This window comes from Melopsittacus undulatus, chromosome 1 (genome assembly GCF_012275295.1).
Source record: "Melopsittacus undulatus isolate bMelUnd1 chromosome 1, bMelUnd1.mat.Z, whole genome shotgun sequence".
In the NCBI taxonomy this organism is placed as follows: Eukaryota; Metazoa; Chordata; class Aves; order Psittaciformes; family Psittaculidae; genus Melopsittacus; species Melopsittacus undulatus.
This window is the reverse complement of record NC_047527.1, coordinates 50,524,031-50,541,174: the sequence shown is the minus strand read 5'-3', so window position 1 is coordinate 50,541,174 and position 17,144 is coordinate 50,524,031. Positions and strand designations below refer to the sequence as shown.

Below are 17,144 nucleotides of genomic sequence, written 5' to 3'. Positions count from 1 at the left end.
CTGAAGCAAGGCTTGCAGCAGCATTTCGTGGTGCTCATTGCAATGGCTGGGAAGAGCCCTGCTCTACTGCATGAGCAGCAAGGCACAGTGTGGGGAAGAAGTTAAATCATCCTCATACTTCCATGCTGGATGAAATGCTTCAGAGGCTTGCAAGACCTCAGACAGGGATAAAAGGGTTGGTTCCTATAGTTCCTCCTCAACTGTGCTTCCCACATGCATCCTGCTGCTGGAATACTCTCCTCTCTTTCACCTGCTGTATGTATTTGCTCACCCTTGTCATGTGTGAAAGCCTGCAGGGAAGCGTACTACTCCTAGGAGTAACAGTAACTCATGTTGCATTTTGCTGTGTCTGTTGAAATTCATAGGTATGATATATCATAACTTGACACATCTCCCCCTCTCTTACTGCCATGCAGCCCACACCCACTGCTAACATATGTCCTAGAGGTGGTTCAGATACTTTCACAGGGGGTAAATGATAGATAGGCATGCTTCCCTTCAGCTATTCCTACATCCCCTCTTCCCTCTATGACCTGCCTACGTACACTAACTCATGGCTTCCCACTCACATCTCTATAAATTTTCTTTGTATTTGTTACCCTTCACACTGTAGCAGAAGGGAATCTCAAAATGCTTTTTTTCCCCCATAGGGAAGGACTTCAGAGCTAGGAAAAGATATTTTAATACATCTCAGAGCCTGAGCTGCCATGGTATGTGCTGCGCAGAGAAGCAAACACACCACACACACTGAAAATTGCAGTTTGGTTGAGTGAGGGGGTTCCCACTGTATGCTCTGTGCATGCCTATTCTTGGAAAACCTGTGAATTTTCTGATGAAAAGCCATTTGGAGGGCTGCAAGAAACATTTTTCTGTTATTGTCTCCTTATTTGTCTCCTTTGGAGAGGGTATACAGCAGCACCTGTGGTCCTGTACTGATGGCACCCTAGTCACCCATTAAAAGCATGGTGCTGCCAGGGACATTAAAATCTACAAGACCTAGTGGAGGGGCGGTTTTCTACTCATGTCCCAAGTCCTTAGTGTACTCATGACAGAGATTATTCGTGACCTTTCTACACTCTTTTTGTGAAGAATATTGATCCATTTTCTTCTGCTGAGTTTAAGCTTGGTTTCTTCCTGTTTAGAAAGGCAGTACTGGGTCTGTTAACTTAAGCAGAATTTGTTGAAGGAAGAAACATGACTCAGAATTTCCAATCAATTGAAGATCCCTTCCAGCCCAGACCATTCTACAATTCTATGATGACTGACAGACCCTCAGCAAAACTCCAAGATTTGACCTGCTAAACATCTAGCAATTACCTAACGAAGTACTTGCTTATCTTCAGATAAAAACAACTTTAGAATTTTATTTAGCATTTTCCTGTAACTGAAAATCTTCTCCTCAGTGAGTATTGAATAGCTGTAAAAACAAAAAGCTGCCTTCCTTATACAAATTGTTTCTTTCCTGCTATGGATAGTTAGCATAGCTATCCATGGTGAAAAGAGCATGGTAATGCAGCCATTTAGAGTGTATTATTGTGTTGGGCTTTTCTTTGGTTTCTACTTTCAAACATCTTTATTCTTAAGGAATATAGAAGTAACATTTTTAGCATATTACTAGTTTCTGTACAGAAACTTTTTCAACACCAAAGTGCTGACCTGCCCTTTCTAGCCACCAAGAAAAATACCTTTGTTCATTTAAAGCACATAAAAAAGCTTTAAATCCTACAATTTTTGTAATTATATGCTGAATGTTATGAAAGCAAATTGCCTTATGAATGCTGATTAATTGGAAATCGAGTCCATAATTCATCTGGGCTGTACAGATCAGAATATATTCCAAAATACAGTATGTGTGCAGCACATTTTCTGAGTCTTTGTACTTTGTGTTTGTGTGCATTCTTCACCAACTGAAAACTCAAGGGTTTTTTTCCTTTAACTGGAAAGGTTTTGCAAGCCTCATGAGATGAGCTTTGGGAAAAACATAATGCGTTGCAGATGCATAATAAATAGCATTGATTGGAAGCACTAGATTATTCCTCCCTCTAGTGGCTGGTTGGCTCCACTGAGAATATATGGAGCTCTTTATTGACATCTCAAGGAATTATTCCATTAGTTTAGCTACTAGAAACTTACTTTTATCAGGTTAGCATTCTCCAGGATTCTTCACCTCCTGCCTGCTTGGTAATCCCTGGTGCCTCTGGGTACACATAAGTGACTATGTTATGATTCTATGTGACCAGCCTTCCAGTTTTTCAAGGCCACCTCTCTATAGTATTCTCAAGCTTTCCCAGTCTCTTCTGTATATTATATTACATGATTCCCAGTAGCTGTCATGTAAAGAAGATTGCCCCATTTCTGTTTCGTTTCTGTGCTTCTTCATCATACATTACAACAAATCCAGGTAATATATCACAGCTGATCTCTGATGTGTGTGCTAAACTGAAAAAGTGATGAATTTGAGACAGCTTAGTTTGCCTAGTCATGTACAATACATGACAACAAGAAGTAGATTAATCAATTGTCATAATGTTGCTGTTTTCCTAATCAAGGCAACAAAAAATCTGAGCAGTAAAAAAATCTGAGCAATAAAATAGCCAGTATATATGTATATGGGTACAACAGCCATTTAAGGAAAAGGTCATCTAAGGAAGAGGGTACTTACTCATACAAAACAATTCAATTACATAATCTCAGGGCAAAACTGCAGGCCCCTTCCCCTGCAGTAAATGCTGTGAGGCTCAAGAAAGTAATATAGGTTTCATTATGCTTAAAATTGACATTTAGGCATTAAACTTTTCCATAGCTCCCTGAAGTTCTATTAGACTGGAGATCTTTTCAAGGAGTTCTGTCTTACCTCAGTAAAACCATTGACTTGAGATGGTATTGTAAATCTCCATCCATAGTCAATAATGGTTTTAATTGAATAATGCATTTCTTCTGAAGTGCCTTTTGATCATCACACCAAACATTCATTAGTCTTTATTAACCAACTATTGTGCTTTAGGTACAATAACTGTCCCTGTGACTGAAGTTTGTTATTTCAGTCATCCTGTCACCTTTGCCTCCAATAATATAACAAAAATACATTCTCTTCCATCAAAGAACCTCAGTCATGTTTGCTAACTTGAATTCAGCATGACAAAGCCACCTGAGCTGCACTGTAGAGAAGTATTAACATACCTGTTTTCTGAGCCTGAGAGTTTATATGATTTGTGTAGGTCACACAGCAAATTTCTGTCAACAATGAAATCCAAACCCATGAGCCACTGTCCATTTCCTGTGGTTTTAAATGCCAGGTAGACATTATTTATCCAGAAAAACTTATATTTTTTTCCCTGTTATGGTGTTTTAAGCAAAAGCATGAGTATCCAGATATTTTGATTTTCCCAGTAAGACAGTAGGCCATTTTCAACTTCACCATGTATCCGGTACTTATATTCTGAAAAGGATAGGAGGTTTTCTTAATTCATTCACAAATGGTTGGTGGTTTTGTGATTTATATGGGCTAGACAGCACACTATTAATCAGCCTTCTATAAGGAACTAGCTTTATTCCTTTCAATGTGCGAACACAGACATTTGGGCATCTTATCTTTTTTATCTGACCTTGATGGATTTTTTTTTGTTGCTTTAATTTTCACTGGACAAGAGCAGTGTCCCAGTTCCATAAACCACATGCTTTAATTCTGAGTACGATACTGAAATTCAAATAAATATTTGGAAAATCTTCAGGAGTTAAAGCTTTCTTCCTTTAAAATGAGGTGATCAGCCTGTTTGAAGATCCTCAACCATGAAGAGTATCTACTCTTTGGAAATGTTTTTACATTCTCATTGTCTCCATCTGAATCATTGCACTTGACACTAACAGCATGATGAATGCCATGTCAGCTGGTTGTTCATTCCCATAATTCCCAGACCCAAATAAATGTTTCAGGCTATTTCTGTTCCATGGGATTAAAAGTTACCTATTAAAAATAATGGCAGTAAAACTTCCCCTTTAGTCCCCAGCAGGTTTTTGTGTTATTATCCAGGGTTCTTAAGAGATGTTTTTCTTTATTCTCTCATACTCCAAAATATAATTAGTTCTGCTTTATCAGGATTCATTCTGTACAAGTTAGGCCCAGTGACAGCCTATAACACAGAATGAGTCTGTTTTTAAAAAAGGAAAAGAAAAATCTGAAACATGTGTGTTAAGCATAATTTTACATCTTCTGCACAAACTTGTATTTATCAGAAAAGTTTTCATAATGGAAATCAAGTGCAGACTTCCACCTTAAGGTATTCAGAGCTCTTACCCTGTTTAGAAAAGCATTGACAAGCCAACTTGTCCATATCACAATACATATACATACATATATATATATATACACACCTGAAATAAGATGTAATCACTTCATGCTGTGTCTCAGTACAGGAGAGAAAATAAGACTGGAAAGACTTTGGAGTGGAAAGAGAGAACTATAAAATACGCACAGATAACTAGGTTTTGGGAATTAACTGGGTTTGTTTTGAGGATTCCCTTTGATGTAAAAGCAGCTAAAGGGAAAGTAGTAGCAGCTCCTTTTTTCTGAGGAATAACTCTGGTAAAGTTACATGGAGGGAATGTCTTCCTGTCTTTGGGTAACACTTTTGCTGTGCAAGATCAGTGATAAAAGAGAAACTCCCCCAAGCAGCAGACTGCTGCCCAGAGAAGCAGTAAAAATTTGCCAGAAACCCTCCTGCACACCATTATTTTTCAATTTACTTATATTCTAGATATTACTTTAAATAAAAATGTAGGAAAAAGAAATTATTTCCAACTTCTTTGGTAGTACAGGAGAAGTTGCAGGGTTTTATCTTAGTCAATGATAAATCCCAGTTGAACGGTTTCCCCCAGAATCTTTCATTTTTATCAGGAAGAGACAGCTGCAAGTCATATCTGAGCTCCAAGCTATACTTACCCAGACACAGTTTGAGAAACTGGATGTAGAGCTATCCAGGTCATTACTCTGTCTTATCACCCCCCTTCCAACCCTCTGTGCCAGCAGGAGGAGTTGGATCTTACTTGCAAATCACCAGTTCCCAGGTGTCTACAGGAAAACAAAATGTAGAAAGTTAGAAGTACTTGCTTAGACTAGAAGAACAAGCAATCTTCTCTTCGGGGATTTTAAACTGCTTAGCAGTCTTCAAATATAAACCAGCTGAAATAGAGAATACTGAAATAGCCACTTAGTAAGAGTGCACAAATAATGTTTCAAAATGAACCCATCAGGAGAGAGGAAAGAAAATCTGCAGTCGATATCAGCATGTATTAGAGTTCAGGTCAACAATTTGCAGGTGTTATCAAAAAATAATGTGTGCCCACAGTGGGTGAGGGGATGTTCACAGTATTTGTCAGGTAGCAATGTATTGACTCTCATTCTTTCAAACATTCATTCAGAGTCAGTGCTGCTACTCAGAGATATAAAAAAGTGAGCTCAGCACCTTTAGCTTAGTTGGATATGGTATTTTTCCCTTCTGCCTTGCAGAGTTACTAGTGTTCCCTTCTCATTGCTTTAAAATGTGCTTGCTTTTCAGAGTTTCTGCAGTAGTTTGGTTTGTGTTGCACATCTGTACAGATGTTGAATCTGCTTTTTTTTTTAAGTAGGTAACTGAAATTTTTGAAATGGTAGAAGACTGAGTAGGAAGTGAAAAAATGCTGCATATGTAAAATTCGTTTTTGGAAAATGCAGGTGGCTGCTTATCTGTGTGAAGGTTTTGGAGTAATAGTGTTGACTTGCAAAAGCTAAAATGTGTTCCTAATCTCACTGTGAGATGCTTATATAGACGTAGCCTGGAGGGCTGGAAACGTCTTTTAGAACCAGGTGACTCAGAAATAGGCACATAGCAGGATTGCAGGCTCATGGCCGTGCAGTTTGTGAGTGACCATCAACTGGTTTCAGTTCCATGTGGAGCTGAGGACACTGATCACTGAAAATGGTTTACAAATTGTCAGGAAAAATTGCTCTTAAACACTGCAGTGATGTTAAACAGCAAATATGGTTATAGTATTTACCTAGAAAACATGATTTGTAGATAAATACTGCCCAATATTGTAACTTGGAATAGCACAGAAGGACCTTAAGTTATGGGAAGCCTGCCCAGAAGTTGCTGTTTAGCTGAGCTAGAGTGCTATCCTCCCACTCCCGGGAGCAAGCCAGAGCTCCTGCATAAATCATGGTGCTAAGCAGGGAGGGCTGGTTGTGCAGCCAGCTCAGCACATGGCCAGGTGACATTCCTGAAAAGTAACTGCTTTCCTCCTGCAGTTTGGCAGAGAGCTGTGACTCTTGGTTCTTCCCGCTGGCAGAATTAATCAAACTTTTAACATATGAATGGGGTAGACCTGAAAATTAAATCAAACAGGTGAGATCCGAGCTTGTTGGACTGTGATTTTTTAGTAGAATTGCATAAGGACTGCAATGGGGAATATCTTCATGCCAGATATCCTGATGTCAATATTCTGAGTAGGATTAAGCTTAATATTAGGACATAGACTGAGACACGAAGTTCTCACCATGAATGCATAAGGAAGTGCAGATCTGCAGGTGTGCAAGAGGACGTTTTGAGTGTGTTACCAGAGACCTGAGGGGAGGAAAATGCAGTATGCTTCGATTCACTTGTTATAATAGCAGCAACTGGAAGTGGTGGTGGAGCAGTCCCTGTGCCTGAGCAGACCTGGAGGCATCTTCTTTCCTCCTTCTCAGGGGCTTGTCCCCAAACACATAGAGTTGGCTGGTGCACCAAAATACTTGGAGCATGTCACACATTTGGTCTAGGTTCAGACATATTTTCCTCAGCAAGGACCTGCAAAAACCCATTTGAGTACGCACTCAGTAGGATTGGCAATAGGGAGGGGGGACATTAAGGCCCACAGCTGTCCTCAGAGGGTCTTCTGAAAGGAAAACTACTCTTCTCAAGCTGGACGCTCTCGACAGTGCTAGGTGTGACAAGAAAGGATGGATTTCTCTTCCAGCGTAAACAGAAAATGTGTGGTTTTCTACAGAAACAGCTTACCTGGCATCACCAGGTTGAGCTGGTTCATCTGGGTTGAACTGCTTCTGTGTTTCAGCATCTCTTTTCACTCTCCAGGGTGTAACAGAAGAGTGCTCACAACTATTCCCCCCACACACACCCCCACATAGGAATCAGCACCAGCATGTAGACCAGATTTCTGACTGAAGAGAATTGTATAATGTCTGTCTGCATCATCTCCCATCTGTTTTTCTTACCAACTCAATTTCATATGGCATTATGTGCCCCTTATATACTGTGCTCTGTTCTTTCACCATGTCTAGGAAGCAGGTAGAAGATGTGGCATGTCAGAGGCAAGGAAAGTGTTCCTTCATTTCATTAGCCTATGGTTTTTCATTATGCTCAGCACCTGAGGGGATCTTTGAGATAAAGGGGAGGCTTTGTTTTAATGTATATGCTGGTTTTTATGCAGTAGTCATCTTTGCTGACACTCTAACAACTAGAGATTGTTCTTACAACTGGGCCATATAACCTCAACACCTCCACAACCCAAAGGAAAAAAATAAAACAAGAAAAATAAAACAATCAACTCCAAGCTTCTGTGTCCCTCGAGAGGAAAGCAGGTTTGTAATAAAATCACAAAGAGGAGGTTTCATGGCAGATTCCGAAGCTCGCAGCAGCCAGACGTGGAGAGTTTTAAAAGGGAGTGGGAGTTTTTTGAAGGATTTACTAGTGGGAACGTTAAACCAATTCCTGCTGCCCTCTATCAGACCAACAGGAGCTTTCTGGCAGGACACATCGTGCTTACTCAAAAAGCCCACAACAGCTGGAGATAGATATGTTAGAGAGCTGCATGACACCAAACTGTGTAGGCTTCTGGATTGATACATTTTTTTAAGTGCTTTCCTCTGCAGCCCTACCAGAATCTGTAAAATACACCACACTGCCTCTTCTCAAGGCATGACAAAACCTGTGACACAGGCATGCCCCATACAGTTTTATTGTGTGTCTTGGCCGGTCCATGCAGTGAAGACAATTTATAGTCTGATAGTTGTATCTTTCACAATGCAAAAGGAAGCAAATGTCAAATTTTTGCTGATTATTATATTATTATAATAATTAATTGCTCTTCAGAAGCTGAGCTTCTTCTGGCTGTCTCCAAGTTTTGGATATTTCTCCGACTTGACTCTAGCAACACATTAAGGACTTGAAGAGAAGTTTTATTATTTTTTTTAGCTTTAATTTTAGCTTTAAGACGGGAAAGCCCCATGAGGAAGTTCATTTGATTGTAAACAAAACCAGAAAAGGAGATCTTCAAAACCCAGAAAAATCCCTAATGAGTGGGAAGAATGCTCAAAACTGTTAATGTGCTGCCCTTGTCTCTGTCAGTAGCATGACAGCTTTATGTTCATTGCACTGAAAAAGCATGTGCCAGCATGATCAAATTACCCAAGCCTGGTGACCCATATCATGACCAGGATCAGACAGATGCACTTGAATGACTTTGTTCTATATGTGCTCCTCCCTGATGTCCTTCAGTGTTTGCCTTGTGTCAGACTGTGCTGGCTTCTAACAACACAAAAATGCAAATAAAATTAAGCACAGAAATGTGCATTGGATGTGCCCACCAGCCACGCCAGAGGTGGGGCATTCAGCCAAGGATAATTAAGCCCCAGGGAACTAAGCTGTCCCTTGTAGGCTGCTGAAGTGAGAGGTGAAATATTTAGCAACAGTGGTGGTTTTGAGGTTTATTTTGTCTTGGGTTTGAGTTGTGTGTGGTGTGGTGTTGGATTCTTCCTGTTTGTTTGAAGGCAAATTATAGCATATTCCTCTACTGGCTTATGAGAGTATTCAGAACGTGTTTCTGGACTTTCATTTCATTCTGCTTTGTCATTTTCTATTGGCAGGGCATAGTATCCATCTGGCACAAGACTGGGCTTTTGGACTACTTTTCATTGTAACACTTTTTTATATAGTGTCTGGACTAAAGGGGTACCTCAAACTGCCCTGAGGCACAGTGTGTATCAGAGGCACTTGCCTTTCTTCACCCAGCAGAGCTTTTATTTCTCTACTGGGTCTTGGCAGACTCCTTTTCAGCCCATCTCAGCTCTGGCTCCTTTTCTGATAAATCCCCTTGGATTTGCCCAAGGGGATTGGCCAAAGAGTGGCAGAAACTCAAAGGCCTCATCTTCTCCTCTTGCTGTGACTCTTGCCTGTGGTTTCTGGGAATTACATCTAGCATGGTAATCCAGCCCCATGCATCATCAACATTTCACTGTTGTGGCTATGCTGTCATACTCTGGGGTAAGGCCTGCGACAAGGGCAGCAGCAATATGGGGGAAAAGGACGGTGCAGCTGGTCTGGGGACACACCTCTTGTGGACGCAGTGCGCTACCTCTGGGGACAGCCCAGCCCCAAAACTCACTTGGCTTCCCATGCCTGCTGCAAGCTCCATGAATGCTGCTTCAACCAACATGGTGTATCCACAAGGGACTAACTGTTATACATCCCAAACAAAATCTCTCTTTTATCATAGCAGTAAGGATGAGCTATGTATAAGCTTCTCTGAAGAAGCTCTGGCACTGAGCTCAGGACTACCCGAAAGTACTCATCCCATGTCACACTGTCAGGCACTGCAGCACAGAAATGATGCAGTATGCTTGAGGAGTTCGGTCAAGATCTTTAATAATATGCGTCCTCCTTCTGCCAGTTAACGTATCCAATGCAGTGAGTGGAGCTAACAGATCATTTTGGATTAGCCAAAAAGCTGCCTCAAAGTCTCAGTCCCCTGTTGTATTTAGTTGTGGAAACCATGATGGCACAAACAGAAGCTTAAGTAATGCAGGATAAGAAGATGTAGTTGAACCCTTAAGGAAGAAAAGAATATTTTCATTTACAGGTTAATGGTAATAGCAACTCTGAGAAAATAAATGAGACATTCAGCTCTTCCCTGTCATACATAGTCAGATTTATTCCTGAGCTGAATGTTTTAAAAATTTTCAGTGGCATTACAGCTGTTCATTGAGGTACACCGTAGCACACAGTGACGATTTATTACACAGCTATAAAAGCAGTAGTATAAATGCAAACCTTCAGATATTTCTTTGTCTAGGCTTTAAAATCCCTCTTTTATTTTCTCCTTTCTTTTATTTTCTTTTCTTTCCTTTTCTTTTCTTTTCTTTTCTTTTCTTTTTTTCTTTTTTTTTCCTCTTTTCTTTTCTTTTCTCTCCTTTCCTTTCCTTTTTCTTTTCCTTTTCTTTTCCTTTTCTTTGCATTTTTCCCCCATCATTACTTCTAGTGAAACAGTGATTGTAGCAATCAGTAAGCAAGGAGCCACCTCCTCCAACAGCTGCCAATATCCTAGTCAGTTTTACATGACAGATAGGAGGCTAAGATAAGTGGCCACATGTAAAATGTGATCCTAGATATGTGCCAAACTGGACAGTTGTACAGTCAGGAACAAAAAGAAAAAGAAGGCAGCTGTGCTGACCACCCATGTCTGTAACAAGAGGGAAACATTTGCCCTCACGGGTAGAGGACCTTGTTTTCAGAGTTGAGAAAAAGTTATGCAACACTAATGCATATAGAAAGTGAATTTTTATAGCTTTTGTGGTGGATTTCTATGACATTTAGAGCATCTAATCTGATCTGTACTCTGGCTGCTACAGCAAAATCTTGCTGCTGTGGGTAGCTGCAGCTTGTTATATTGGTTCCAGTACTTAAAAGGTGCCTGCCTCAGCACTTGCAAATTTCTATCTGGCAATATCTGTGCACTGAATTTCATGATGTGCTGCATTCTTCTTGTGAGCTCAGCTAATCAGTGAAGAGCAACAAGCCCCAGGTGACGTATTTGACTGGCTGCTTATCAAGCATATGTGAATTTTGTATGTCACACACTGGCAGCAAACTGTTTAGAACATATTCATAAAACACACTTTGAATTAATGCAAGAAATCCATTTCAGTCAATGCTGATCAGTTTACAGATCTGCAGGGTGGTGAAGTTGCTTGCATGCATCTGAAACATTATGTCTTTTGAATTATTCATTCTATTTTCTTTTTTATTTATTTCTGTATATTTTTATCCAAAAACAGACAAGAAGTTTTGAGTTTTTTCTAAGAGTTTCATGGTTAATGTTAGTTACCAAAATGTTGTAGCTAACTATTCGTAGTGGTCGCTTTTTCATCACTTTCTCTTCCTTGTTTTGAGTTGTTTGGAACACTGCTAATGATGATATCCAAAAACCTACTTTTGTTGCGTGGAATCAAATGGCATAAGGTGTCAGAGTATATGAATATGGCTGCTGTGAGCGTTGCACGACACACATAGTGAAAATGACAAGAAAAGGCTCTATCTTCATCTTGTGACAAGAATATCAAGTAATCAGCATAAGTTTACATATTTTTATTAGGCAGATAATTAGCAGCCAGAGTATTGTATGATTGGTATTGTAGAGATGGCCTAGATTTTATTACTGTATTGTACCATTCAGAAACAGACCCAGTTTCTGAACTACTTGCTTAGGTGTGCAATTACACAATGGAATTGTCCTCCTAAAATACATTGACAATTACCAGAATTGTGCATGCCACTGGGAAATTGCTCATACTAATTACCGTCATTAGCTACTTGAATACAAAATGTCTGCAAATGCTTGAGGAATTAGACATAAAATGCATTCTCTTCTTCCAGGTCAGTTGTGTATGTACTGCTAAAACTAGGGGACCAAGATTAGGCTTGTAATTAGGTTACAGATCTTTCTTTCATATATCAACAAACATCTATGTGAGATCTACATTTTAAAATGGAAAATTTATTTAATAAATTTTTGCTTTATAATATTTAAAGAATATTAAGGATATTTCATTAAATATATTAAAGAACCACCCTTTCAATACTTTATCTACTGCTTAATTGTTTCAAAAGGGATATCCCCAAAATTAATTGTATTGCATAAAAGGCATGACATGGATCACCTTTTGTGACTCACACCTTTATAGGATGCCTGTGACTATGAAGACAGCATTAGCCAGCATTTTCAGGTCATAAACCATCCCACAGGTGGAGGATTGTTTCTACACATTACAGCCTTTGCTAGGTGACTCTAAGCATACATGGCAGGAGTACTGCAGCTTGAGCACTTCACCTATGGGAGAGGTTGGTTTGTTTGGGACTACTTGTACATCTTATCTGTCAGCTGTGTTAGAAAGATGGAGAAAGTAATCACTTCAGAAACACAAATGTGGTTTTTAAACTCCTAATTTGACATCAGTCTTGTCAGGCTACTTCCCCACCTTACATTTTCTCAATTTACAGCTTAAGGCATGAACAAAATTTTAGAGCACGTCAAACCTCACCAGGTGCCCCAAGTTCTTAGAGTGATTTCCCAGGTTAAAATGTTCTGTGAGTGCATTTTGCATGTTGTGTATAATCTGTCTATCCTATTGGCCATACACCCTTGAAAGCTCCCTAAGAAGCATTCCCATGAGATAGGTACATACATGGCTGTCAGAGTCACAGCACCATCAGGTCTGTTCAGCACCAGGTTTCCTCAGAGAAATAACCCCTTAGAAGAATAGAGCCCCTACCATTCCCACCAACTGCACTGCAAGACATGGATGTTCAGCTGATGTGTTTGGGATCACTCAGCCAATATTAGTATCAGGCTTCTTTCTGTACCCGCCTCTCAGCTGTTTTGGTGGTTGTTACATTCAACTCTGTAAGGACAGAGAGCTTTCCTCCACTGCACTCACCTCAATGGCTCTGTTTACTCTTTTAAAACCAACACGTGAAGTCATTTCAATGTTGTCATTTGGAAAGTCCCACACAGTGAGGGGTGTTGCTGGAGCTGTTCACTGCTACTGTCAGTACAGTGTAAAATTTTTCCATGCAGCTGTCTCTAAATAAAATGGAAGTTATTTTGCCATTCTGCTTAGGCACAGTTTACCAAAAACAAGGTTCACAAAAAGTAAGTCGTTTCCTTCCTTTTCTCTTCTTCCCACCAAATTAAACAGGTGTGGCAATCCAAATAACAGCACTGACATTATCCTTACTTTGTAAATATACAGAGACTGTGTAATGACTTGTTCAGGTCTTGCTGATCCAGTGAAAAATACCTGGTTATTCTTGCTCCTGGTGAAGCCATTTGGATTTCATTAAATACCTTTTTTATTTCTCCTTCCCTACATCTCCCAGGATATCCAGTGAACACTCGCCAAAGCTTCAGATCCGGAGCCACAGTTACCTGAGAGCAGTGAGTGAAGTCTCCATCAACAGGAGCCTGGACAGCCTGGACCCAGCAGGGCTGCTGACATCCCCCAAGTTCCGCTCCCGCAACGAGAGCTATATGAGAGCCATGAGCACCATCAGTCAGGTGGGTGACAGGCACCCATTATGGCCTGGAGAGCAGCCACTGATCTAGCCCTTGCAATAGGAGAAACTTGATTTTGCTTAAAGTGGAATCAGGCCATTTCATGCCACACATTTTCAGAATGTATTGAAGAAATCAGGAGTGTGTTCACAGTCTTGTTTGTGAGAGGGTAACATTTGATAATGCTATAACCTGCCCTTTGCAAATAGATGAGTGGCACAACATGCAATTTCTTTGAAAGAGCAGTCTAATTTTTTATTTTTCTTTATCCAAAGCAGGTATTCATCAACAATGTCTTTAAACAGGGTTCTTTTAAGGATCTTGGGCCTGGTACTTCAAATCAATTTTTTTGGAATGCCTCCAAAGAAACCCAGTTCACAAGCTAAAGAAAAATTATGTCTGTAGTATTCTGTATTTCACAATTCTGTTAGTTTTTTTTTAGACATTTTAGAGCTTTCTTTATGCTATTGTGTACATTCTTAACCTTGGGCATCTCTGAACTTTGCACCTGTATAGTACAAATGTTGCAGTATATATGTTAAAGTGCAACAATCTGTATTTTTTGCTCTGAAATCCTATAATACCTCTTTATGTTAATTCTAAACTAGAGGAAAAAATAAGCCTGCTATGACACATTCAGTTTATGAGCTTGTAACACATTCGGTTTATGAGCTTTAGCATCATAAAATAGCCCGTCCTTGAATAGATGTTTGTGCAGTTGAGTTGGGCAGGAATCTGGATCTGGAAGAAATGCAGAAGTGCCAGCACTCCACAGGGCAGTGGGCCAGTAATTAATCTGCTAAATTCTGTAGCTCCCTGGTATGAGTTTTGGCTTGTTTCTTTAAGTAAGTGGATCATTTGGATTAATCATTTGGAGAAAAGAACTTTCTTACACTAGTCCAGAAGTGCAGCAGGCAGGATTTATGGTGCCAGATACTGGCCCCTTATTACTGGCATGTCAAGTCACTACAATATCAAAAAAAGTGTGTGGCATCTTTGATGCCAGAACTTTAGCTATGACCATAACAAATATATGGATCTGTAGTTTTAATTTCTACAGTATTCTATATTTGGACGCTGAAACTTCAGAATATTCACCTATGTATTTTATAGTGAGGCATTTTGCATAGGCTATGGGCTGATGCTCTAGAAAGAGGGTCAGGATGTATCTAGGAAGAAGACCAATAAAATTCAAGTCTTCAAGACAACTATATGAACATTAAGTTAGGCAACTTATTTAATTCCTAACACCTATACAAAGCTGTCTGCTGAAAAGTGAGCATCATTTGACAATGTGAAGAAGTTTGTGGTTTGGTTTTTTTTTTAAAAAAAAGCATTAATTCAGAGATGTTTATTTGGGGATATGGCTATTCTGCACCATAGTAAGATTGTTCTGTATGATATACTATCTACTACTTTTCCATGCTCTTTTAAGTAGTGTCCCTTTAAAAACTGTGTTCTACTCTGAGATTTCTCTTTTCAGTTATGCATGTAAATGCTCAGCATAACATTTTTCTTGATAAAGTTAATCTGGGAAAAGAATTTCTAATTTTCTTTTACCACTGTAACATAGCCTTATCTTCTGCTGTCTTGGCCTTTGGCATGCTTGAAAACTAACAAAATCCTCAAGTGATGGTTTCTGTGTGCACGTCTCATACAGTGATAATTATTGTGCTTTCATGCCAAGCTCAGTTTAGAAACATGCACATCCATTACCAGTGAAGCCAATGTAAATGGTTTCCGTGTTTGTAAGACCTGCAGCAAGGCCACATGCTTTGGAATAGCGTGAGCGCAAGTCTTTGTCACCACCTACTGTCTGCTTCACAAAGGGTCTAAGGTTTCCGTTGCATCTCTTGCTTTCAGTCAGAGATGAAATTACACATTTTGCCCCTGCAGCAAACTTGGTCCCTTTTCAGCCTTCCTTTCCCATCTGTTTGTTGTCACCTATACCCTTGAGTTTCTCAGGCCTTCGGGTTTATCACTGTGATTGCCTGTGGGTTTGCATTGATTGTGTACCGGTTAAACTGACCCTTGGGGTTTTTTCCTCATTCCTCAAAGTATGAATGATTTTTGTTTTTCAATGTAACGATCATAAAGGCCAAAGGTTCAACCATTGCTGTGGTCCTAGGGTAACACAAGCCAGATGTTGCTCATCAGACATTGTTCATGAGGAATTCCAGCTTCCCACCAGTCTCAGGAAAAACCAAGAGCCTGAAGTCTGCTGAATCTCTGCCTAACACCTTTGTCTCCTCTTTTTTTTCCCCCTAACAATTGTTGCTTTGTACAGTGGGATGTGTTTATGTGGCATTCACCCTTTCTTCGTGTGTGAAGGGATCTTCTAGCTGATGCTGACCATTGTGCCACCATAGCTTGTGAAAGTATGGGGTGTGCTGAACCTGCCCTGTGTTTGCCTGCAGGTGAGTGAGATGGAGGTGAACGGTCAGTTCGAATCCGTCTGTGAGTCGGTGTTCAGTGAACTAGAGTCTCAGGCAGTGGAGGCGCTGGATCTGCCCATGCCGGGCTGCTTCCGCATGAGGAGCCACAGCTACGTCAGGGCCATTGAGAAGGGCTGTTCTCAGGACGACGAGTGCATATCACTGCGGTCCTCATCTCCCCCACGTACAACCACCACGGTGAGGACCATCCAGAGCAGTACTGGTGAGTAACAAAAGGAACATCCAGAGGGGTGGTGGAAAGGGAAGGTACCTTTCTGTGAAGTTTCATCAGATCAACAATTAGCTCCTCTCCATCAGACACCAAGTCCACAAGAGTCTGTTTTTCACTAGGGACCTGGACAGACTAATCAGCCTAAAACTATGTGCTGATTAGTCTGATGCAGTTCTGGTGCCTCCTACATCCAATCTTATTTATTCTAGGCTAAAAGCATATAGAAGGGAAGTACAAGGTCATGTCTCCTCTTGTTCTCCTCCCCAAAAGAGCAATCACAATTTGACAAGGCTGAACAAGAAGGCTCTGGGTTAGCATCTCTGCTGGATCTTACCAGAGTACGGGTCCCTCTGCTGTGTTTTTCTACAAAGATGAGGTGATCTTTATCTTTTCTAAAAATTACAACTTATCGAATGTGCTGTTTAATGTCTCAAAGAGACTGTTACAGCTCTTTAGGCCATATCTCAGAGGTGAGAATGAGGAAGGGAAAAAGAGGTCTGGAGGTCAAAAGCTGCATGTTCATCTCCTGCTGTTATTCTTTCTGCAGCTGAAATTATTCAAGCCTTGCAAGAGAGAGAGGTTTTGCTCTAAATATGAGACTTAGAAACCTTCCTTTTAATGTTGGAGGTTGCTTTTCTTTTGGAAATAACCATTATGAATTACAGATTCTGTCACCAAAAGCAATGCTTAAGGGGAAAAAAATGAAGTCGAAGTCAGAAACCAAAATCCAAATCTGCCTTGTCATTCAGGAAAGCAAGAGGCAGGAACCATTACATGTGTGTGCTCTTCCCTGTGGGAGGATAAGAAAGAGCCTCTTTCTTTTGACTTCTCTGCATCCATTCTACTGTTTTACACAAGCTTCATTGACTATTCATATACTATTCATATTCATGACTAATATTAACTATTATAAGTATTTCACTACATCTACTATTTCTTTTCCCAGTTACTTCCTTAACTTCTGTTTTCTATACACTAAAAACTTCTGCCCTTTTGTGTATTATCTCAGAGGTGCAGTTGTTTATACTTTGTAAGGCCTTATCTCTCACTCCAGTCTTTTCTAAAGATGCTTGTCAGTTGCTTTATGTCATCAAAGGACACTTTCAATCCTTTTACCA

The 17,144-nt window shown here is 40.1% G+C and overlaps 1 protein-coding gene across 4 annotated transcripts in view; it reads left to right on the top strand.

Moving 5' to 3' along the window:
- Positions 1 to 17,144, top strand: part of DLGAP1 (DLG associated protein 1) — a 136,386-nt gene that overhangs the window by 28,816 nt on the left and 90,426 nt on the right. For all 4 annotated transcript variants that reach the window (XM_005153488.4, XM_034067759.1, XM_005153489.3 and 1 more), the window contains exons 3-4: positions 13,185 to 13,362; positions 15,777 to 16,017. In XM_005153488.4, the coding sequence (XP_005153545.1) occupies positions 13,185 to 13,362; positions 15,777 to 16,017 (419 nt within the window). The remainder of the gene's footprint in view (positions 1 to 13,184; positions 13,363 to 15,776; positions 16,018 to 17,144) is intronic.